General features: G+C 46.5%; 2 protein-coding genes across 13 annotated transcripts in view; one reads left to right on the forward strand and one right to left on the reverse strand.

The window, feature by feature from the left end:
* On the forward strand, positions 1-21,008 carry HOGA1 (4-hydroxy-2-oxoglutarate aldolase 1). Of its 6 annotated transcripts, none has more exons than XM_084846606.1 (7): positions 1-312; positions 2,361-2,489; positions 2,740-2,879; positions 9,875-10,009; positions 11,878-11,974; positions 12,580-12,713; positions 18,369-21,008. In XM_084846606.1, exons 1-7 carry the CDS (start codon positions 48-50, stop codon positions 18,516-18,518), a joined length of 1,050 nt encoding a protein of 349 aa, XP_084702732.1. In that variant the 5' UTR covers positions 1-47; the 3' UTR covers positions 18,519-21,008. The 6 variants fall into 6 exon arrangements, with proteins under 6 accessions (XP_084702732.1, XP_084702734.1, XP_084702736.1 ...); XM_084846608.1 differs by having other exon boundaries at positions 2,740-2,867; XM_084846610.1 differs by lacking the exon at positions 18,369-21,008 and adding an exon at positions 17,673-17,795.
* The window catches only part of MORN4 (MORN repeat containing 4), a 21,089-nt gene continuing 18,490 nt past the window's right edge, over positions 20,309-22,907 (reverse strand). For 5 of the 7 annotated variants that reach the window (XM_084846612.1, XM_084846613.1, XM_084846615.1 and 2 more), the window contains one exon: positions 20,309-22,608. In XM_084846612.1, the coding sequence (XP_084702738.1) occupies positions 22,460-22,608 (149 nt within the window). In that variant the 3' untranslated portion in view covers positions 20,309-22,459. The remainder of the gene's footprint in view (positions 22,609-22,907) is intronic. The other 2 variants (XR_014789522.1, XR_014789523.1) reach the window with 1 other exon arrangement.

Raw genomic sequence — 22,907 nt, forward strand, 5'->3', positions numbered from 1 at the left:
AGGGCGCTGGTGCCCCCAGCCTGTCCGGCATCAGCAGCTGCAGCGCCATGGTCCGGGCGCCGGGAGCCCCGCGGCTCCTGGCCCTGTTTTGCCGCAGGGGCCCTCGCTCGCGGCCCGCGGGGCCTGGGGCAGGGGGCGCCCACAGGGGCTTCGCCGTTGCTGCGCCTGTCTCCGCAGCAGCATCTCCTAGTCGGCGGCTGGGCCTGCGGGGCATCTACCCGCCCCTGGCCACCCCCTTCACGGCGCAAGGAGAAGTGGATTACAAGCGGTTGGAGGAGAACCTGCGCCTCTACGCCGGGATTCCCTTCCGAGGTAGGGTCGGCGCGGCAGGCAGGACTCGCGGGGGTCCTCGGAGTGTCGAGCGCCCGCTGGCAGAGAGCGAGCGAGCGGGAGAGGAGTCCTGGTGCCTGACGCTTTCCTGGCCGAGGTGTTGTCAACCAGGGCCCTGCTTTGTGCCACCCTGGGAGGCAGTGAACCAGGGTCGCCTCGCCATCCTCCCACCTCCAGGCAATAGCTCCGTCATGCTTTTAAGGCCTGTCCGATTTGCAGAAATGTAACTAGTCTCTGGTGGCTAGAGCCTTCGAATTTCTGCCATGTCAAACTGTTAAAGGCACAGCCCTTCTGGAAGGAAAAGTGGACAATTCGGTGCATAAGCAAATTTTTCAGTGTAAGGTAGGGGGATGTGTGGCCTTCCGGGTGTTGTCAGACCACAACTCCCATCAGCCCTAGCCGTCGTGGTCGTTGGTGAGGGGAGTTGCAGTCCAGCAACATCTGGAGGGGCAGATGTTCCCCATTCCTGCTCTAGGGACAGGGCCACCAGTAAGTTGAAGAAGGAAGGCATAGGCACATCGGGGTCGAACATTCTTCAGAGCAAGCGCTGCACCTTCTCCAGCTTTGGCGGCTCACAACAGGTTTGGGAAAAGCAAAAACAAGCACCGCCACTTGCAGCTGGACCCTTTCCAGTAAGGAGGAGGGGGGGTGCATAGCTGAACTGGTGACTATATCCTGTCTTCAAGGACACGCATGGCTGAGTGCCTGCTTGGACTTTGGCAGGAGATGGAGGAGGAATCGGCATTTGTTAGCATATTTTTCCTGCCTCCAAATGTTAGTCTCCTAGTCTTACCCAGCAGACAGCCTCACACTGATACCCTACCCTACCAGTAATTGGTTCCCATACTTCCTGGATCACATATGCTCATGTATGCTTTCCTAAAGCTTCACCCCCTATCCCAATAGACCTACCACCTTTACCTGGCAGGGTTCATATGCCTTTAACAGCTGCATGCATGTCAAGCAGAAATTCAATATATGACATTTCCCTGTCATGGTTGTCGAAGCATTACCTGCTGGATTTTTGCCTGTCATGCAGCTGCTAAGGGCACAGGAGCAGTGCTAAGAAAAAGATGGCAACTCTATCCAGGGCACTTGGACAGTGTGGATGCTTTTCTTGTTCTAGAGACTCAAGTAGTGACATAATGCCTCCATAGCTGAGCAGTGGGTATAGCTGTGGGGAAGGATCTTCCCATTGGCTGGCTTCATACCCCCTTCTTTGCTTTGTGGCTGAGCCCATTATGAGATAGCCTGGCCATAGCTATCCATGCTCTGGTAACATCCAGGTTAGACTACTGTAATGTGCTCTATGCGGGGCTGCCTTTGAAGACTGCCCGAAAACTTCACAATAGGACAGCTAGACTGTTTATCTGGAACACACTGTTGTGAACATACCTTGCTAATTTTAAAAGATCTACACTTTCCTAATAGTTAGTTTCCAGGCACAATTCAAAGTGTAGGTGTTGACCTTTAAAGCCGCAAGCAGCCTAGGACCAGGGTACATAAAAGACTACCTTTTTCCTTATGAATACACCTGATGTTTCAAAGATCAGCTTCATAGGCCCTTCTCTGGGTGGCCCTGCCTTCAGAAGGGAGGTGGGTAGCAGCTGTGGAGAGAGCTTTTTCAGTAGTGGCACTTTGGAATACCTTCCCCAAACAGATTTGTGAGGTGCTTAAATTATTGTTGAGATGCCAGGCTAAGACTATTTTTTTTATTCACCAAGTCTTTTAATTGACTTAAGTTCCTTCGGTGTTGCTGGTTTACTGATATTATTGACTGCTGCTTTATTGATTTCTATGGCTGTTGCCTGTACCTGTTTTATTCAAGTTAGTTAGTTCTACAAGTTAGTTCAGGTTAGTTTATTGTGCTAACGTTCTTAATTTTGGGGGGCAAGGGCTGTTAATGATTGCTTTGGAGAGTTTTAGTTTAAAAGCAACACACAAATACTTGAAATGAACCTGTCAAATCTGGCGGCAGTGTGGCATGATGGAAACAACAACGCGTGCCCCCTGCCAACTCTTCTTTGCAGGTGTCGTGGTGCATGGCTCCAATGGGGAAGCTCCTTATTTGACACAGCAGGAACGCCTGGAAATGCTGAAACGGGTGCGCCAGATCATGCCCAAGGAAAAGCTCCTGCTTGCTGGGACTGGATGTGAATGTGAGCATTGTGGAGGGTAGGCTGGAGGACATTAGCGTCCAGCTGCCCATACCCTGATTGAGGATTCTGGTATTGGGACCTGGCCCCCTGCAGACCCTTCTTCTGGGCGGTCCTTTGTGAACCCCGACTCTTAGAGGCTCCTAATCTCCTAATCCAAAGGGTCCATCCACCCTTTGTTCCCATAGGCCTCATAAAACCTGACCTTACAGGGGGTCATTTATCCCAGGTAAATTGATCTTTCTTCCCTTAGCAACTCAGGGCACCATTGAGCTGACAGCACAAGCGGCTGACAAAGGTGCTGATGCCGCTCTTGTGGTAACTCCTTGCTACTTCCGGGGAAGCATGACCAGTGCAGCCTTGATCCAGCATTACACACAGGTGAAGAACGGGGTAAGGGCATCTCCCTGATCAGGAAATGCTGGGGCTAGGGACAGTTTTGAGGGAAGGGGCAGGACGATGCCAGGAATAGTGCTGGGAAAGTTCTTCATGTGTTACTTATCATTACTGATTAGTTGATGTATGCACATGTGGATTTCAAATGAAGTAGAAAAGCAGCTAATGCATGCTTTTATTTCTGGATTCAGGTGTAATTTCTCCCTGGGTTGCTTAGGGGCTTATCAGAGGCATCAATGCTTGCTTGGCGTAAAGCCATAAAACATAGCTTTACTTGATCAGAGAATGTGAGGTGAATGGAAAGCTGAATTTCGGAAAATACAGAGTGGGAAAAAGTGTGTTCGGCCTATAGCTAACTTGAATTTTAGATGTATATATGATTTTAAATGGACTTTATCAGTGTTTGTTAATTCACATTGGTTATGATCCTTTTGCAGGGATCAGTATCTTACTGAATGCATTCTTTCTGATGTATTCACAGGGCACCTGCAAATCAAAATGAATAAATAAATGATTTGCCTCCTCCAGGTTCTGTTCCCTTTCATTACTGAGCTGTTCCTCCTTTGAATGAGAGTGACCTTTTGAGTATTAGTTTTTCTAGCTTGTGAGGATCATTTATGAGCAGTTATAAGGGGCTGCGAGACACACAGGGTGCCCTGGGAGCCACTCACTGGCTGTCATGTTAGGGCTACAATTCCTGAAGTACTTCTTTGTGTCGGAGAAATGGATGCACCAGTCCAGCAAAAATGTGACACTTTCTTGGTCCACATTCTGTTAAAGAGGAAATGCATGAGACAGGTCAGCAAGTATGAATAACGTTTATTGCATTAGTCCTTAGACGATAGCAGCACAAAACCGTAACAAAAACAACATAAACTTACAAAAAAATACTATAATCACCAGTTAAAATTAATTGTTAAAATTGTTAAGGTTAAAACATATTCTTACAAAAGCAAGCAGTTTCATAAGTTTGTATGAGCACAACACTATCTCCTGCTGCAGAAGTGGTCAGAGGTTAGGGTGTGGTCCACAGACAGACAACTGGCCAATTATCTGGTGAGGACTCTTATATATAAACTTACATAAAAATACAACAATGACTAGTTAGAATTAGTCATTTAGGGTGCAATCCTACGGCTGCTAGGCAGTGTCTAGACGGCCATAGGAGAGACCTCACTCCCCACCCCCTCCCCCGCTGCATAGGCAGCGCAGTTCGTCCCTGTCTCCCTGCTTGTAAGTGCAGTGCAAAATGGGTGAAAAGGGGTGTTCCCAGGGGTGGGGAGGGGAGGAGACCGTGGGAGCGTCTTTACAACGCTTCCTATGCGCCATCCAGCCTCCCCCCCCACTCTGACACTCCTCAGGGGCTGTCTAGCCACAAATGCAGGGTGGCTGGAGAATGGAGGAGAGGCTCCTCTCTGTGCTCTGCCCGCCCTGCATTGGACAGTTGGCCACCTCCGAGTTCAGAGGTAGCTGACTATCCCCACAGGACTGCACCCTGAAATTATTAAAGTTAAAACTTATTCTTAAAATAAGAAAATAAGAATTTATTTACTTATAAAATACATGACATTATAAACTTATATCGGAATGCATTTCTCATATTTTGAAATCTCCCAGCAATTCACAGCAATGGAGTCTTCTCCCTACATTTAGCAGCCTTTACTGTGAAAGAAGCAACCCTCCAGCCCACATACTGGTCGCTTGCTTATAGCAGAAACCTAGTTTCCTCTTTACATCCCAAAATTTCATTTTCTTTAAAAAGGGATCTAAATAATGGTCTCTAATGTCAGTGTGTAATTGACATTTGAGGATATAATGTGCCAAATCCTCCAAAACTGTTTTCCAACAAACACACAAACTCTCTTGGACTGGTATACCATGAAATCTACTAGATTTCGTCATACAGTCCATTTCTTTGAAGTGCAATCGAGTGAAAGCCCTTTGATATTCCAGTGTTGTCGGGAATAAAAGGTACCCTTCATACTGATGCTGACTTTTGGTACCTGCCAATAGGGATGTCAGAGAATTCCGCCACGGATCTCGGGGAGGCCGAATGCACTGGCATTCGGCCCCCTGAAATCGGTGGCGAAACGGTCTGCGCCCCCCCCCCCCCGGGACGAGACTTACCTGGGGCGGATCTTCCTGGTGGCGGCTCCGGCTCTGGCGGCGGTTCGGCGGTTCGGCGGCAGTGGCTGTGGCGGCCGGTCTTCCGACCAGCCGCTGCCGCCACCATTTCCAGTTAAAAAAGAAAACGTGATAGGCTACGTAAAGATTTACATAGCCTATCACGGCTAAGTTTTAAAAAAAACCGTGATAGGCTACGTAAATGTTTACGTAGCCTATCACGGCTGACTTAAAAACAACAACAACGCGCGTACGCAAATGGCGGCGGCCGTGCGCTACGCTATTTGTGTTCCCCTTATTTTCGCCGTCTTAGTCTACGTAAATCTTGATGTAGACTAAGATGTGCCAAAATAAGGAATGCAAACGGCGGCGGCTGTGGCCGCCGCCATTTGCGTCCCTGCTAGCCAGCAGCCAGATGTCCGGCTGCTGGCGGAGCCGGCCGGCGGCTCTGCAGAATCCCTGCGGAGCACAGCCAGCCGGCCAGGATTCCAGGGGGGGGAGGGACGGAGCGCCTCCCCCCCCACCATCAACATAATCTGCAAAAGGTAAGTGCCTTTCGTACATCCCTACCTGCCAACCACCTAGCTATTCTAGAGGATGTAAGAGAGGCTATATCAGACTGTGCACCAACATCCAAAACTCTATTTAAATATCTTTCTAGTAACATTTCCCCATGGATTTAAAGCCTGTAAGGAGAAACTGAGATCTGAGAGTTATTTTGAGATTTCTGCAACCACAAAGTATCTAAATTGCTTACTCTCTGTTCCTCTAGACACAGCCTAGGTAGTCTGGCTTCCAACAACTGGTTTATTCTTCCCCAATGCTATCCTGACAGAAATTAAACAAGTAATTGTTCCCATCCCCAGCTCAGCTATAATTAAATAAGCTGGAGTGGATTTTGAAACCCCTAGGATCATACACAGAAAACGATTTTGAACTCTTTCAGTTTTTAGTGAGATCTGTGTATCCCCAAATTTCTGCACCAAATGTTAACACTGAGATCACTTTTGCTTTAAAAATGCTCAAAATAGGGCATATTGCCCCAGGTATCTGGAATTCAGCAATCGGATTAGGGATTGCACGCAAGCAACTGATTTCAGATCATTTTTCTTTATTTGTAACTCCCAGGATCCTGTAGCTGAAAAAAATTATGCCAAGATAACAGTAAGATTTTTCCTGTTTTAGTTCTTTAGAATTGATAAGCCATCTATGTATTTTTTTCTTTTTACCAAAGACTATTACTTTAGATTTAGCGTTATTGATAACTAAATCATTTTCTGAGCAGTAAGAGCTGAACTGCCTTAACAATCTTAAACCAACTTGAGATGTTGAAAGTAAAATCATATCATCCGCATAGAGTAATATGCAGTGCATATGTCGATACATATTTCATCAACTCAGTCTCCTGGATTCTAGCCTTCCAACCAGCTATATTCCATGACATAATACCTACAGCCTCATCGGAATGCTTGTAACCATCAATTTTTTACTTCAAGGAAACCCTCCTTTGATTTTCTCCTGCTGGTAAATCTGGGTTGGGGCCTTTCAATTTCTGATCCAGCTGCTTGAGTTGTCAATTCATATATCCCAGGTTTATCCTCTGCACCTCAAATAGCTCTTCCTCCTCCAGCTGTTTGATTACATCAGCTGTTGGACTCAACCTACTAACAATTCGAAAGGCTGGACATGCGCCTTATGTTGGATGGGAGTCAAATTTGACTAATCTCTGTGGGGAGCCTAATTCCTCATCTTCCAGATATCTCATATCTGCCCATGTAGAAGGTTTTAAATCCACAGATTTTGCATTGGGTGCTAAACATCCTCCCACCCTCTTATGGAGTCTCTGTTCGATCTTACTTAGTAGTGGGTTAATCTCTATTGCCATGAGGCAAGATGATCTACCCTTCCCTATCCCAAGAGGTTCCTGCAAATCTCTATCCTTTCCTTAATCACTATTGTCCTGCTGGGCTGAACCATAGTCCTCCACTGGCTGGTGCACCCCTTCTTTGTTATCTGTAAATCTTCCATTCCCCGCCTGAATATTTATCATCTGTTCTTTCAGGGAGTCAAATCTCATCACAATTTCATTCTGTGCATCTAGCGGCAAAGCACAAAATGAGTGTAACAATGCTTTCTTCTCAGTGTCAAAAAATTATTTCCTCTTACAAAATATTTTCTCTAGTTCTCACATTCCAGCAAATTCTATCCATTTCTGCTCTTGAGTTTCTAAATTTAGAGAAGTGGAGAATTTTCTGGAGAAGTATCTAAATCAATCAGATTTTTTGTGGATATTGGCCTCTGCTGTTTTATGTTTTGGGCAAGAAATAAAAAATGCCCACATAGAGCAAAAGGGGGAGCTAAGTTCTCAAAGAATCTGGGAATGAATATATGCCCTTTTTTGCAAGTACGTCCTTCCTATTAAAGACAAGTCTGGCTGACCCCAGCTCTTTAAAAACCACACGTGCACATCCAGAGTTATAATATAAATAGTCCAATTGGACTACATCAGCTAAAGAAACTTGGGAGAGCTGTATCCAGAATATCCAATTTACACTCAGTCTGTGTTCATATCCCCTTAGGTTTAGGGTAATATAAAACTAACTTTTGGCGAATTAGTACTAGGTCCCAACTTTTACCTTCTGTAATCTCCATCTCATTTGACTTTGTTTCAGCAAGAACATTTGGCCAATCATCCTGCTTGTCTAATTCCTGATCCTGAACACAGCCAGATGTAAGGGACTGAGCTGCAGGACCAGCTATATGTTCAGTCTGGGGTTCAGCATTGTCACACTTCTTTTTCTCATTGTTTTTCTTTAACTTCTGTTCTGTTTTGTATTTTCATCTCACAGTTTAAAGAGATTTTTAAACTTCATTTTCTTATTGGAGGAGTTCTTTGCATTATGGATGTTTTTACACTTCTGTAATTTATTATTCCCTTTCTTCCTTTCCTCCCTCTTATAAACCTTTCTATTACTCGTGCTTGTCTTATTTGAGACCTGCATTTGCTAATCATCAATCCCTAGCCCCAGTTGGCCAGAACCTGAACTAGCCTTTTTCTGTATTTCCACAACTGTAGTCAGCAGCTCATTACATTCCGACAAATAGGATTTGACATGTTCGATGTCCTTCATAATCATACAAAACCATCCCTCAGTTGGTAGGTTGTCCCCATTCATTGTCTTATTCTGACTGGAAAAATCTCCCTTATTGCTTTTGCACTGTGCGCTAGCTCAGAAATTTGTTTTAACATCAGCTTGTTCAACATTAGTTCATTTAGGGCGCAATCCTATGGGGATAGGCAGCTCTTCTGAGCGAGGAGCTTGGGGCTGTTCTGAGCTGCCTGCGGGGCAGCGTGTGTGTGTGTGGGGCAAGTCGGTTCCTGGAAACCGACATATCCTATGGCTGTCTATCCGCTGACTAGCGGCCATGGGATTACTCCCTCCGCTATTTATCCTGTCCCAGCATCTGTATTTCTTCTTGAGTTGCCTTGGACTCAGCTAGTGCCAATTCTGAAGCAAGTTTTACAAAGGATAAATCATAGTCTTGAATACTACCCTTGAAGTCCACAGACAAATCTAAGAAGGGATTCAGGGTGTGTGAAGACTTAGCTTCCATCTTTCTGGTTTTGGTTTCAGCCCAGACTATAAAAAACTGTGTAATTTTCACCAGGTCTTGCATTCCATTTAAAGGGGAACTCCCGGAAGTGGGTAAAATCCCCAAAGTTCAATATGCATTTCTGGCGAGCACCTTTTCTTTTCCAGATTATATACAATACTGGGAAAAGCAAAACACTGACTCCCAGATAGTAATGAGCACAGAAACTCCCAGCATCTGGAAGTTTGTTCTTCGTGCCCCAGGCCCGCAGGGCTTCACAGATCTGTCTTCAAGGTTTCACAGACCTCTCTTCCCTCCTCTGGTCTGAAGCCTTATGCCTTTACTCCTCTTCTCTGTATTTGCCAAACTTCCCAGGTCTCCTCCCCCCCTCCTCAGCTCAGTTGTGACTCCAAATGGAAATAGGAGCAACGCAAGAAGTTATGATAAGGACTAAAAAATACTGAGGAGGCTGATAGCCGCCAATAATTATGCACAAAAAAGGGGGGGAAACAGTCCTGATGATTCCACTTTTCAAAAACAACGTAGAAAGAAGATAGTAAGCAAAGGAAATAAATGTGACTTGCTGAAAATACATTCTTCTTAACCAAAACCTCAATAGTTAGTTCATTAGTTAGCAGTAGTTGTGGACTCCAAACAAACACACCTTATCATGACATCATCTTTCCCAGAAGCAGAAAGTAGAGCTGCCCCATCCCAATCAAAACATTGGGTTGTAAGTTTACCAATAAGCACAGTAACTGTCTCCCTGTAGCAGGGGTGTTGAACCTCTTTCAGCCAGAGGGCCAAATTCCATTTCAGAAAAGCTCTCCAGGTCTGTATTCCAGAGGTGGGTGGGGCCAAAGGCAAATGGGGCAGGGCCAAAAATGCAAAAACAATACCAAAAATGTTCACATATTGTATTAGTTACTGCCAGTAACAAAGGCTTAGGAGAGGCGTTTCAACCTTTTAGAATGAGTAAAAACTGTACAAAAGCTGGGAAACCACCAAATGAGCAGTGACTGGGGGAGAGGGGAAGGGGGAAGGCCAGTGGAAAGAGGCGTAGCCATAGCCCCCGGGGTCTGAGGTTTCGCCACCTCTGCATTACAGGATCTGCCACAGCAGGGAAATGGCTTGTATTTATGTGGGTTCCATGCTCAAGGAAGTATGTGAATCCCGCTTTGACGGGGCTTACTGGAGGGTGACCTGCTGTGGGGGCCTCTCCTGCATGTTGTTTCCCTTTGTGCCCAAGTGTCGTGCTGCTTTCTGTCCCCCAGGTGGCTGATGCATCTCCAATCCCTGTGGTCCTCTACAGTGTCCCAGCCAACACGGGTCTGGAGCTGCCCAACGATGCAGTGCTTGGCCTAGCACAGCACCCCAACATTGTGGGGATCAAGGACAGTGGTGGCAATGTGAGTGAAAGCTGGGAGCCTGATGCTGAGCCACAGGGATGCGGCCCTGGGGTGGGGGTTGTAATTACATTTTGGGAGCCTGATGAGAATCTGAATTTGGGGACCTTCCAGGATTTGAGAGGTGTAAACTGGTGAAGACATGTTCTCTTAGGGCACAATCCTATGCATGTTTAGACTGAACATGTTGGATGGGGCATGCTGGGAGTTGTAGGACTTTGTTCTGTCTAAACATGCATAGGATTGCCCCCTTAAGTAAACACATGGCTTATAGGAAGGTCTGGGGACCTGCCAACTTTCCCCTTCATCTATAGTGTTGTAATATTAACTTTAAAGAAACAATTTCCTGTATTCCAGAAAATACCTTTGTATATTCCGCTCAGAGCCAGATGCCGGTTTCCCACACTCTTGGTTTAGCTCTTACCTACTAAATGGAAAGAATGGAAAGGGAAGCAGAACAGATGCCATGATAAAGCTCAGACTGAATGCCAGTGTGATAAGAGTGCAGTGTGCTATATTTGGACTGGAAGATCAGGGTTCAAACCCCCAGTTTTCCATGAAGCTCACTGGGTGATCCTGGGTCACTCACCATTTCTCAGCCTAACTTACCTCGTAGGTAAGAATAAAATGCGATCATCTCCATGTAGCTCACTCTGTGTTCCTTGGACGATAAGGTGAGATACAAATGGGATAGAGAGCCAGTATCTTTCTGTATACTGCTCCCGCTACTGAGACAGCGGTCACTACCGCCTGTGATATGATTAGCTGGGGAGCCAGACTGAAATTCCACCCACATATACCTTGCAGCAGTTGGCTATATTCCGGATGTGCATCCATTCCCTTTCACAGTTGCTATACAGATGCACTCAAAGGTCAAGCTCTGGTCAGTTCTGTTAGTGGAGTGATTAAATCTAAAGCAGCTGGATTTTCTTTATTCCAACAAATCCATCTGGAGGTATGTGACTAGCTGGGGCCTCTACCTAACCCACACCTTCAGCTGTGGGACTACAAGTATCATTTTCATTTTTCTTAGAACTTGTAATGTACTACCCTTTGTTTCCCAGAAGCTTAGTGCAACCTACTTGGGGCTCGTAGAAAGTCTTTCCTCCGCTAACTCACCAGGCTGAGCATTAACAATGTGACATCATATGGCCTTAGACCACCCTCTGTTTTGACTTGCAGGCCTTGGATAGCTCCATTAGAGTTCTGAATTGGAGCCACCAGCCTCCACTGGGTATCACCCACTGTTGGCTGAGCATTCGATCAGTGAAGTAAAGCAAAAAGAGAACCTGTTGCAGCCTCCCCCAACCTGATGCCCTCCAGACTACAAGTCCCATCAGCCCCAGCCAAAGTAGTGGGTGGTCAGAGATGATGGGAGTTATAGTCCAACACATCTGGAGGGCACCAAGTTGTGGAAGGCTGACCTGTTGCAGGGACTGGCCCCTTCCTTCAAGGAGCAGGACCTGCCTGGTAAGATTCAGGGGGAAACTGCAGAACTGAAAAAAGGCACACTTTACACCAACCTTCCCCAACCTGGTCCCTTCCAGATGTTTTGGTCTACAACCGCTATCATTCCTAACCATTGGCCCTGCTGGATGGGACTGATGGGAGCTGAAGTCCAAAACATCTGGAGGGACCCAGGTTGGGGAAGGCTGCTTTACATGCAAATAAGGGGTATGGACAGGTAATGCAGGTTCAGTGTTTCCAAAATACCAGCCCCGTGTCCGTGAGTGCCTGGTTCATGTCTCTGTGATGAGCTCCCTGTCTCCATGAGTGCCCTACATTCACTGCCAATGGCAACTTTTTGGCACCCCCTTTAGACTGGTGCCTATTGCGGTCTCGCACTATCAAGCCATCCCATTTCTTACCAGATCACCCGCCTGGCACTGCTTGTCCACAAGACCCAGCGTGAGGACTTCCAGGTACTGGCAGGATCAGCTGGTTTTCTGCTGGCCAGCTACATTGTAGGTAAGTGATGACCAGAGTTTGCTTCCACATGGGGGCAGTTCTGCAGAGCGTGGCTGGATGTTTCAGGACATGGGGAAGGATTACAAAGTAGGGGTGTTGTTGCTGTAACATTTTAAAAGGGAAGGACAGAGTATTTCCAAACCTGACCAACCAAGAACCTTGCGGCACCTTAAAGATTAACACATTTATTATGGCATAAGCTTTCATGGAGTACATTCCACTTCATCAGTTGTATGAAATGTTTCCTGAGTTACCAGTATATGTACACCTATAGTTGGGGTGGGAGGTGGGACTTGTAAACAGTGGGGTCAGAGGGAACTGAAATGCAGAAAGTACATTTTTGCTGCAACTGATTAACACGGCTACCCCTCTGGAAATTATTTTCAAACTTGGCTCCCCATAATGTCCCTTGAACAGAAGAGCTAGGAAGTAGGAGTTGCGCTTCTGGTACAGGGGATCTCAGCATTCGGTCCATGGCCTGCTCCGCTGGTTTGGAAGGAGCAGAGCAAGAAAGGATACCGGGGCTGGTGATGGAGTGTAGGTGGTGCATGGATGTACGTTTCACTGGCTGGGTGCTCTTCTCCGTTGACTGTTCCCTGCTCCAGGTGCCTCTGGAGGGGTCTGTGCTCTTGCCAATGTGCTTGGCACTCCTGTCTGTCGGCTTGAGCAGCTGTGCCATGCTGGGAGCTGGGACGAGGCCCGTGAACTGCAGCATCGACTCATTGAGCCAAACATTGCAGTAAGAGCTGTAGGGCTTGTTGAAAAGGGGTGGGGTGGGATTTAGAGCTATGGGGAGGAAAGACTGGGAAAGAGGCAGTGCGTCTGTAGCACACAGCCAGCCCAGGATTCAATTGTTGTGCTGGGTCTGGAGCCCAGGTTGCAGGTCCAGTCTGATCCTCCTTCACCCCCTGCAAAATCATCCTTGAGCCAGAGGTTACATGCACCCTAGTGCCAAATCAGCAGCATGACCCAGCAATTGTGTTTAATTATTGCCTACAGGTTTGTCTTGCCTCCCTCCCTCCCCCTCTCCCCCCACAGCAGATCTGAACTCTGCCCCTTCTCACTTTGTGTGTGTCAATGCCCCGAGCTCTTTAAATATTCCATTTTGATTTCTGAGACTGGAAAGACCATTTTGGAGGGAAAGGCCACAATGTTCTGGGTTTTCCTTTGCAAAACCTGTGGTTTATTGACATTGTAAGTTTCCAAACTGCAAAAACATTTCTTGCAATTGTCTTTTCTTTCTTTTCTTTTGTAGAGTCATTTCAGCTCTGTTTAATATTTGCAGAAAAATCTCCAGGGCTTGTAATTCAATTGCTAATTTTCCTATGCTTCCTCTGCGTTGAGTGCCATTGATAATCACAGTAGACAATACTGGGCTAGATGGGCAAAGAGTAGGGATGTCAGAGAATTCTGCAATGGATCTCGGTGAGGCCGAATGCCAGTGCATTTGGCCCCCCGAAATCCGTCGCAGAACGAAGCCCCCCCCCACGAAAGGCGCGCGGGAGGAAGTCCCCACCGCCCCCACCCTACGAAAGGTGCGCGAAACGGAGCACTTACCTGCTCCTGTCTGCGCTGCTTTGCGAATGGCGGCCGTCCTGCAGCCGCCATTCGCTTCCTCCTCTTCATAGCCATGATAGGCTATGTAAATACTTACGTAGCCTATCACGGCTAACGCAGGGATGCCATTTGTGTCCCTGCGGAGGCCGTGATAGGCTACGTAAGTATTTACATAGCCTATCACGGCAGGGGGGGGAAACCCAGCGTACGCAAATGGCGGCGGCTACCGCCATTTGCGAACGCTGGTTTTTTTCCCCCCCGATAGGCTACGTAAGTATTTACGTAGCCTATCACAGCAGGGGGGGGGAAAACCCAGTGTATGCAAATGGCGGCGGCTACCGCCATTTGCGTGCGCTGGGGTTTTTCCCCTTGCCGTGATAGGCTATGTAAATATTTACATAGCCTATCACGGCTCAATACAGGGACGCAAATGGCGGCAGCTATGACAGCCACCATTTGCGTCCCTGCAGGGCTGCCCAGTGGCCGGATAACTGGCTGCGGGTGGCCGGAGCTGGCTGGCGGCTCCGCAGCTTGGCCGTGGAGCAGAGCCAGCCGGGCAGGATTCCAGGAGGAGGGACGGAGCACCTCCCCGCCTGTCAAGGATTCCGAGGGGAGGGACAGAGCACCTCCCCCGCACCGCGGATGGCCCTGCGCAGAGCCAGGTAAGGGATTCGTACATCCCTAGCAAAGAGACCGACCTGGTACCAGGGGTGTTATTAGGAACAGGCCCACCTAGGCATGGGCCCTGGATCTTTGTTTGAACTGTGCCCCGGATCTTTTGAGCTATCCTAATTGCCATTTTTTTACATTTTCCGACTGACTTGCATTGGAAAACAGAAACGGCCATAATATTTTTAGTTTGTATGATACATACATGAAATTTGGAGATGTATGGTAGCCCCCATGGAGCTGGTTGAACCTGCCCAATTTCAGACAGGTCCAGTGGCTTTTGTGCTAGTCACAAGTAAAATGTGCAATTTTCAAGAAAATCTGTCAAAGAAAAGAGCTATAATTTTTTTATGCTTCCACATAAGTTCATGGAATTTGGGGACCTGGCAGCCCCTATGGAGCATACTAAACCTGCCAAATTTCAGACAGTTCGGTCCAGTGGCTTTTGTGCTAGCTATGCGTAAAGTTTCCTTTTCTCAAAGACTAAAACAAAAAGTAAAAACTGTCAAGCCACACAGGGGATTAGAGAGTCTAATCAGAAGGTGTTTAAGGTGACCATTAGGAGGTCACTATCCCTAATCTCTGGTGTAGGGATTTTTTTTGAGATGCAAAAAACCTCCCCCTACTTTTCTGCTCTTACATGCCCACTGTTGGGAGCTTGCTTGCAATGAAATTTTGAAGAGGGAGAAGGAAGGGAAGAAAGAGCTTCATGTGAAATACTGGTATTTCACACAGATTCTGATTTTATTGCCCCAGACTGGAACCTTTGGCTTCTGCAGAAGTTTAGTAGCTTCAGTACAGCAAAGGGTCCAATCAGCCTCCACAAATGTCTTTCTCCCCCTCCACTTAAATTTCTCCTTAACAGCTGAAGGACTCAAATCATTCCAAAAGGAGAGCTAGGACTATGTGGCATCATGACTGAGGAACTTCTGAGGGTTTTAAAGAGGTTCTACAATTTCGAAAAAGCTAGAAAAAGCCCTCAGTCCACCTCATAAAGTTAAAGTACGTGCAGTCCTTACGAACCCACCACAGCCTCCTAAATTTCTCTGAAGTACTACCTCTCTGAAAGGAGCCACTTGGCTTAGGGAATTCTCTCTACCCCCCTCCCCCTCCATTTCCAATCACCATCCTTCTTTTCTTCTTCCTTCCCCTATCCTGTTCTTTCACTCCCTTCTTTATTCCTCCCAGAGCATATCTTGGGAATTCTTAAAGAGAATTCTCTTCCATGGGCAAAAGAAGTTCTGAACTGTATTTGACTTTATACAAACCAACAAGAGGGTTTGTTTTTCTCCTTCTCACTCAAGTCTTTGAGAAAAGTGGGTTCACATGGTTGCAGAGAAACAAATCGGGGGCTGTTTTGTTTGTCAGTTGCCATTATCTAGCAATAGGAAGGCCTGTAGCTCCGTGGTAGAGCACATGCTTGACATGCAGAAGGCCCCAGGTCCAATCCCCAGCATCTCCAGGTCAGGCTAGGAAAGAATCCTGCCTGAAACCCTGGACAGCCACTGCTGCCAGTCAGTGTCGACAGTACTGGGCTAGATGGACCCCGGGTCTGACTCAAGATAGGGCAGCTTCCTATGTTTCTATAAACAGAAAGCTTTAATAAAAATAGGAGTTTCTGGTTTGTTTTTTAAGTAGAGGGGAGATAAGTACTGCTGTTTTATACAATCCTATGTATGCCTACTCAGAAGCTGTTAATGAGGCTTACCCTCAGGAAAGTGTGCATAGGATTCCAGCACAAGTTACTTTTGCAGGGAGGTTTGCACCCTGATGTTCTGCATATTTACTCAGAAATAAGTCCTGGGATGTGAGCATGGGACTGCAGGCTTAATACAGTGCCTACCCAATTCCATCCAATGAATTGACTACCCTTTCAGCTCAGTCCTCTGCATGTTTTGTCATTTGTGTGTGTGTTTTTATTTTGCATGAATTCTAGCTTCAGTGGTGAGGGAAAGCCACTTAGTACTTACTCAGAGTTTCTCCATAACTTAGCCCTAGTTTTGAAAACAGACTCATTGGCTGAATCCTGGTGAAGTGTTGGCACAAATGAAGTAATGGGGAAGAAGATACATGAGAGGTTGTGCATAACAGGGAGGTAGAGGAGAGTTGCACAAAACAAGACATCTGTTTTTATGAAGAGTTGGTGGAGGATGGTAGGATGAGGAGGGATGGTTGCATGGAGGGGAATAGAATTGGTAAGGGGAGAGTATAAGTGCTCAGTGGTGAAAGAAAAGCATTCTGCATATTCACAGAGGCACTTTATGTTTAAGAACATAAGAAGAACCATGCTGCATCACACCAAGGTCCACCTACGCCAGCGTTCTGTTCACACAGTGGCCAACCAGATGCCCACGGGAAACCCACAAACAGGACATGAGTACAATAGCACCTTCCCACCCATGTTCCCCTGCTGCTAACATTGTGAAATGTAAATAAATTCTAGTAATTTGAAATTTGCATGCATGTATATCCTTCAGAAACTTTGCAGGTTTCTTGCCTGGGGGACACCTCTACTGACCTGTGCATTTTCATACAAATTTACCCCAAAACTATTGGGGAAGGGGTGAAGGGAAAGGAAAGCAAATCACTCCCTCCTCCATATTGCAGAACTCCTCTTCCACATGAACTGCTGAACCTACCCTTCTGAAACTTTGCTGGTTTTTTACTTAGGAACAACTCCAGGCTATCTGTAATTTTCAGAACAATGATCCACAAAGAAAATAGGGAGATAAGTATGTCCTCTTTTGGAGACCTCAAAATGTCAAGGCCACCCTTGCACAAAAACCCTTGTGGCTATCTATCATTCTGAAATTTGGCAGACGTGATCTCCTCTAGTGGGGCAATGAATCCTGAAATTTTTATCCCGTCCTTCCAAGGAATACAAACGTTACTGGCAGTTCCCTTTAAAAGAAAATCAAAATATAAACTCTGCACCTATTTTTCTGACATTGGGCAGGTATAATCTCCTTCTAGGAGGGTACTATGCCTGTAATTATCATCCAGTTCTTACCAAGAGAAAAAGGTTACAGTTTTTTTCTATTTTCCCATGGTAGTCAACAGGAAGCATAAAGACTCATTTTTCCAAACCTTGACTCAGGTTTGGTGCTGGGCTGAAGTGGACTGACTACAAACTGGCCCAAGCAGAAGCGGGATGTTTTCCAAAATGCTGAATCAGGATCTGAGTTGAAGTGGGGTGGGGGGTTCAGTGCACGCTTCTTATGTATGTATGTATGTATGGTGATGTATACACACACGCAAGCATACCACATGCACCTCCCCCATATGTATGTATGTACGTATATGTATATATGGTGTGCTTAGACTCAGACGTGCACATTTATGTTATGGGCCGGTGCCTCAGATCTTTTAAGAACCTAGCAACGCCCCTGCCTGTTATGAAGCAGCTTCCTATGTTCCTATAACAAGGAGGCTCCATTGCTCAGTGCTAGAGCACATGCTTTCTTTGTCTAAGGACCCAGGACAAAGCCCTGGCATCTTTAGTTAAAGGATCTTGGGCAGTAGCAGTGAGACAGAACCCTGCTCAAGACCTGTGGGAGCAGCTGGCAGTCAAAAGTAGAGCAGGACTCAGGTATGTGGACTATTGGCCTGATTTAGAATCAGGCTGTTTATGTCATTGTGCTAGTAGCAGTACTTACTAACTATAATACTAGTACTACTAGTTGTTAGTAGTACTTACTAATTCCTCATGTAATCTAAGAAAAGATTGGCCACTTCTTCAAAGACATGTACATTACCAACTTATAATACTGAAATTTAGTATGATGTGTAACATGACTTCCTTATGTAAGTTTAGCAAGAGTCAAACACATTTCATTGGGTCCTAATACCCACCTGTTTATATTGGACATTCTGTGGCCACAGAGAGTTCCAAGGTTAGGCTTCTGAAACCTGGTGCTTTCCAGATGTTTTGGACTACAATTCCAGACACATGATGGGGGATGATGCAGATGATGGGAGTTATGGTCCAACATATATGGATGGTAACAGACTGGTAAAGCCTGTTCTAGATGGTGTAATTCTTCAGTTACTTCCAGATTCTGTAAGCCTAGAACTGACTGGTGCTTGCATGAAACTGGAGTTCATGCACACCTATTCTGTACTGTTGGTCATGCATTTTCAGACCCTCACACTGTTTCTGTTTCCTCAGGTGACTGCCAAGTTTGGGGTCTCAGGCCTCAAGCAGGCCATGGAGTGGTTTGGTTTCAAGGGGGGCTTCTGTCGTGCCCCTTTGCTCCCCTTAAGTGAGTCACAAGTGATGGAACTACGCCAGGTTTTTCGCTCCAATGGCTGGCTCTGAAGGACAAAGTGGTTCCAAGCTGTCTGGAACCTTGAAATGGGCAATAGGGAGCATGCTATCTGGTTAGGCATCAGCTTTCACATATGTCTTGCCACTTACTGAAATACAGCTCATTCAACCTACAGTGTATTCATTGCCATGATTCATTGCCATCTGAGCTTTGCAGTAGCAGAAAAACAGAGGAATGAGGACCCCAGAATGGAGCTTCATATCAGCAAATGCTACATCTCATGGCAGGCTAGAAGCCCAGCATTCCTTTCCTTGTATAGGATTTCCTGCGTAGAATCTCAAACTATTTCCTTAGATGTGTATCTATTACACATATACTACGGTGTTGGCTGCATCCTATTCTCTGCCATATTTTCCTTCCTCTTGATCAATGCAGGAAACTTAGTATGATTGGAGGGGTCATTTCCTGGTTCCAGAAGTCAAAGGGTAATGTACTGTCTGCTGTTGTAAGGGCTGACATCCAATTGCTCCTATCCTTGTGACTTACTAGGTCAAAACACCACTTGCACCAACACCTCCTATGTAGTAAACCCTTCCAGTCCAAAAATCTGAAGGTTGCCTGCCCCTGCACTAGGCTTTGGGAATTAAGGGGTGGCGTCAAGGACTTCACACAAAAGGTGGGTTTTGAGGAGGGATTTGAAGGAAATAAGGTGAGGGTAGCATCATGCAGGTGTCCTGGGAGGCAGTTGCAAGCATAAGGGAAAGTAAAGGAAGGAGGGTGGGTGGAGATGTTCAAGGGAGTAGGAGACCTTTGATGGCCGAGGAGGGGTGAAACTGGAGAAACAAAGGTCACAGGCAGGGATATAGTGGGATATAAGAACTGAGAAATACAGGGGCAGAGGCAAGGCCTTGGAAGCAGTGACGGTAAAGATGAGGAGTATGGTATCTGAGAGCAGGCAAAAAAAACAGTGTAGGGATTTGAGGCATCGCATAATCAGAGCGATGATTAAGGTGAATGATTCTGGCAGCAGAGTGTTGGACTAAGGTGAGACAATGGAAGATCAAAGAGAAGGTTGTCCTGATGCCAATACTGGGTGGTTGCCCAATTATCCATGCCAGCTTCCCCTAACATAGTGCCCTCCAGATGGGTGGGATTATAGCTCCCAGCATCCCCCTGCCAGCCACGCTGCCTGGGAGAGTGATGGGAGGGGACCAGGTTGCGGAAAGTTGGTCCATGCTATTATAAAAGCAGAAACTTACATCCAATATACCTTTCAGCATGTATGATTACTGAGACAATGTATGTAGAGACAATGTATGTGACATTCAAGAAAGTGCTATAAAACAGTATGATGAAGTTGAGGCAAGCAGGTTTGCCTTTTTCAGAATGTCTCACATGCACCAATGGGAGGAGCCATCTCAGGGGAAGAGTATCTGTTGCTGTTTTTTTGCAGGCAGCCAGAACCCAGGTTCAGTCCCTGGCATCTCCACTTAAAAGGATCAGGTAGGAGGTGATGAGAAAGACCTCTACCTGAGAGCCTGGAGTAGACCATATTGGTGCAGTTTTACCATTGGTCTCGATTCAGTAAAAGGCAGATCCATGTGTTGAAGGTTGGCCCATCTAAGGAGTACAGAGGAGGCATTCTATATTTATCGCTCATGTTAAATATACATATGAAACATTTGCTGTTTAAAAACACTTTTTTAAAAAGCAGAAGCTTCTCTTTGTAACACTGTACTGGTTGTACAGCCAATGCACTCCATTTCACATTCAGGCTGAGCATACCCTCCCCTTACTGCTCTGCTACATCCTCCCAACAGGAAAAAAAGACACGGAGGCAGAGATTCAGCAACTCTTTATTTGGCCAAGCCCCTTACATGGGCAGAGACACAAAGGCACGAGGGTGGCATTGACATGCAGACATTCAGTGTGGAAGTGGGCTGGTTACACAGGCTCCAGCATGGCACTTAAGGACACACGCTATGCAGGTCAATGCTTGGCTAAGAACACCGCCCCCCCGTCTCAAACAATCCCATGTTTCATTTTAGTGCACAGAAACACAAAGTGGTTGGGGCAGAAACAGAGTTTGCTCTTCAATGGCTTTTCAATCCCAACTCAACCCCCACCCCATTTTACACTTCCAGTCTCACTTGCTATCCCTCCCACAACAATGAGCTTTCCCTTCTATTGCCCCAGGCTTCATGTCCATTCAGCCTGCATCTCTAACAAGGATCCTGCCAGAAGCTGGTTCTTCCGTCAGTGTCATTGCCCCAGCTTAGCTTGCACTAATGTATTAGGGGTGCCCTGCAATCTCCATACTGTAAGTTATTGTAAGCTGTTGTGCTAGGTTCCAGTGTTCGGTTCATAGTGTATCCATCAAAGTGCTTCTGAAGGAAGACACGGCATTACTGTATCTTTGGACCTAGTGGGTGAAATGGGGAGGGTCACCACTTGTTTTTGGATATGTACAGGGCTGTGTGTATACCATCATTTTGCAACTGTATTTATACAGTATTGAACACCCAGATAAGCATCCTGAGATGTAAGTTGTTATTATTGTTATTTCTGTTTTAAGGCAAATGTCTAGCCATTACGGCAGCAAAAGTAAGCTTAAAAACATTTATGCAATGTCTGCTAAAATCTCAGAAGCCAAAGGAGGGAGTTGGTGGCTGCACTGGACTTCTAGTGGTTATGCAGTAAGGCTTTAGGTGCTCTACAAAGCTCTTTGCCTTTCCCTGTGACTAGCAAAGCAGAAATTATGAAACATATGCAACTTTTTGCCAATTGGTTTAGTATGCATAATTGATACAGGTTGCTGAATTCAGGTTCCCTTGATGTAGAATTTGGTTTTTGAAGTGCAGGATATGCACAGCCCTGTGTATGTAGCACTGTGGTGCATGGATGCCATGCAACTGCTCTGGAGTCAAATGGATCTCTCCCTCCTAGGCCCTCCAGGTCAATTAGTGTAGACCTTACGTAAGGGAAGACAGCTGTGAAATGCTGATTTTCACCCAAGAAGCAACCCAAATACTCACAGTGAGAGTGGCCCAAGCGAATCGGATGAAACACAAGAAAGCTAGAATAAAGTGTGGAAAGAGGTCCCAGATACACTCTGGAGCATAAAGGATAGTAGAGGCCTCCTTCCTTGTGCTGATCTGCAAAGCTAGGGAAAGGCACATTTGGAAGGTCTAGAGTTCTCCCCTATCTATCAATACACCATTTTTGCATTCCCTTTTTGGGAGCAGGGGGAGACAAAGAAAGGAAGTCTGAGTCTCATGAAGCAAGCAAGAGACAACTAGAGCTGAGGTGGACAGAAGGCAGATCTCCAGATGTTTTGGACTTCAGCTTCCAAAAGCCCCTGCCAGCATGGCCAATAGTTAGGAATCCTGGGAGTTGAAATCCAAAACATCTGGAGACCCACTTTCTGCCGACCTCCTAACCAGAAGTTTAGGGCCACAGAGATAAAGGGTGCTGTGCTAAATACACGTTCCAACTCCTCCTTTGACCACTGAAGTCCAACCCAACTGATTTCGCTGCTTCCTGGCTGCATTAACCTCAAGGTGAGGAAAGGTGCAAGAATATCCTTATGGATTCTCACAATGTATGCGGAGTCATTCCTTGTGTCTCCCTGCTGCTGTAGGTGGGGGGAAAGGTACAGTACCTCCCACTGTGCCCATCAAAGCTGTGGGGCTATAGCAATAGCAGGCTGTCCTGTGGAGAATGCGAGTCCTGACAAAGGGAATGCCACTGCCTCAGGATACAGTGGCTCTATAGCTGAGGTTTGGCACCAGGTCACATTATGGGGGCCAAGCTGTTTAAGGAACTGACCCAGGCAGGCTGCCCAACTGATCAGGGTTGAGTTGGGATCATCTACCTCCTAGAGATGGTATTTGTCTCTGTGACTCTTGCACTTCACACTCCTGCCCACCTGCAGGTTAGGCTGCAGCTCATGGGAGAGTCCTGGGGCTGGGTGCTTTACAGCTTGCACCCATCATGCTGTGAGCCCATGTGCCAATTTGGAGGCACTCTGTGCACGCTGGACCACTGCCTGGCACTTCTCCCGTCGCAAGAGTTTGTTGTTTTCAAAGAAGCCTTCGTTACGGGGGATCCCATGGGAGCCATCGGGAAAAGTCAGAAGCCCTGTGGGACAAAATAGAACATCCTTGTTCAGCATGGCTATAGGGCTGTGGGTATGCAGCACAGGGAGGGTCAGTGGGGAGCAGATTTGCAAGGCTCCAAGTAAAGAGCAACATGATGCTATGGAGGCCTGAGAAGGCTGTGCCTTGTGTTAAGATTGGACTTTGGTAGAAATAGAAGTCTACACTGTACTTGGAGGATGGTGTTTGCCCACGCCCTCACTTGTGCCCACTCCACACTGAGTAGTGCTCCCAAACTATAGATGATGAATTTTTCTGCTTGGCTACACCCACAAGTGAGTA

The sequence above is a fragment of the Heloderma suspectum genome, chromosome 3 (genome assembly GCF_057233095.1).
Source record: "Heloderma suspectum isolate Gila_16-S chromosome 3, 16-S_ref, whole genome shotgun sequence".
In the NCBI taxonomy this organism is placed as follows: domain Eukaryota; kingdom Metazoa; phylum Chordata; class Lepidosauria; order Squamata; family Helodermatidae; genus Heloderma; species Heloderma suspectum.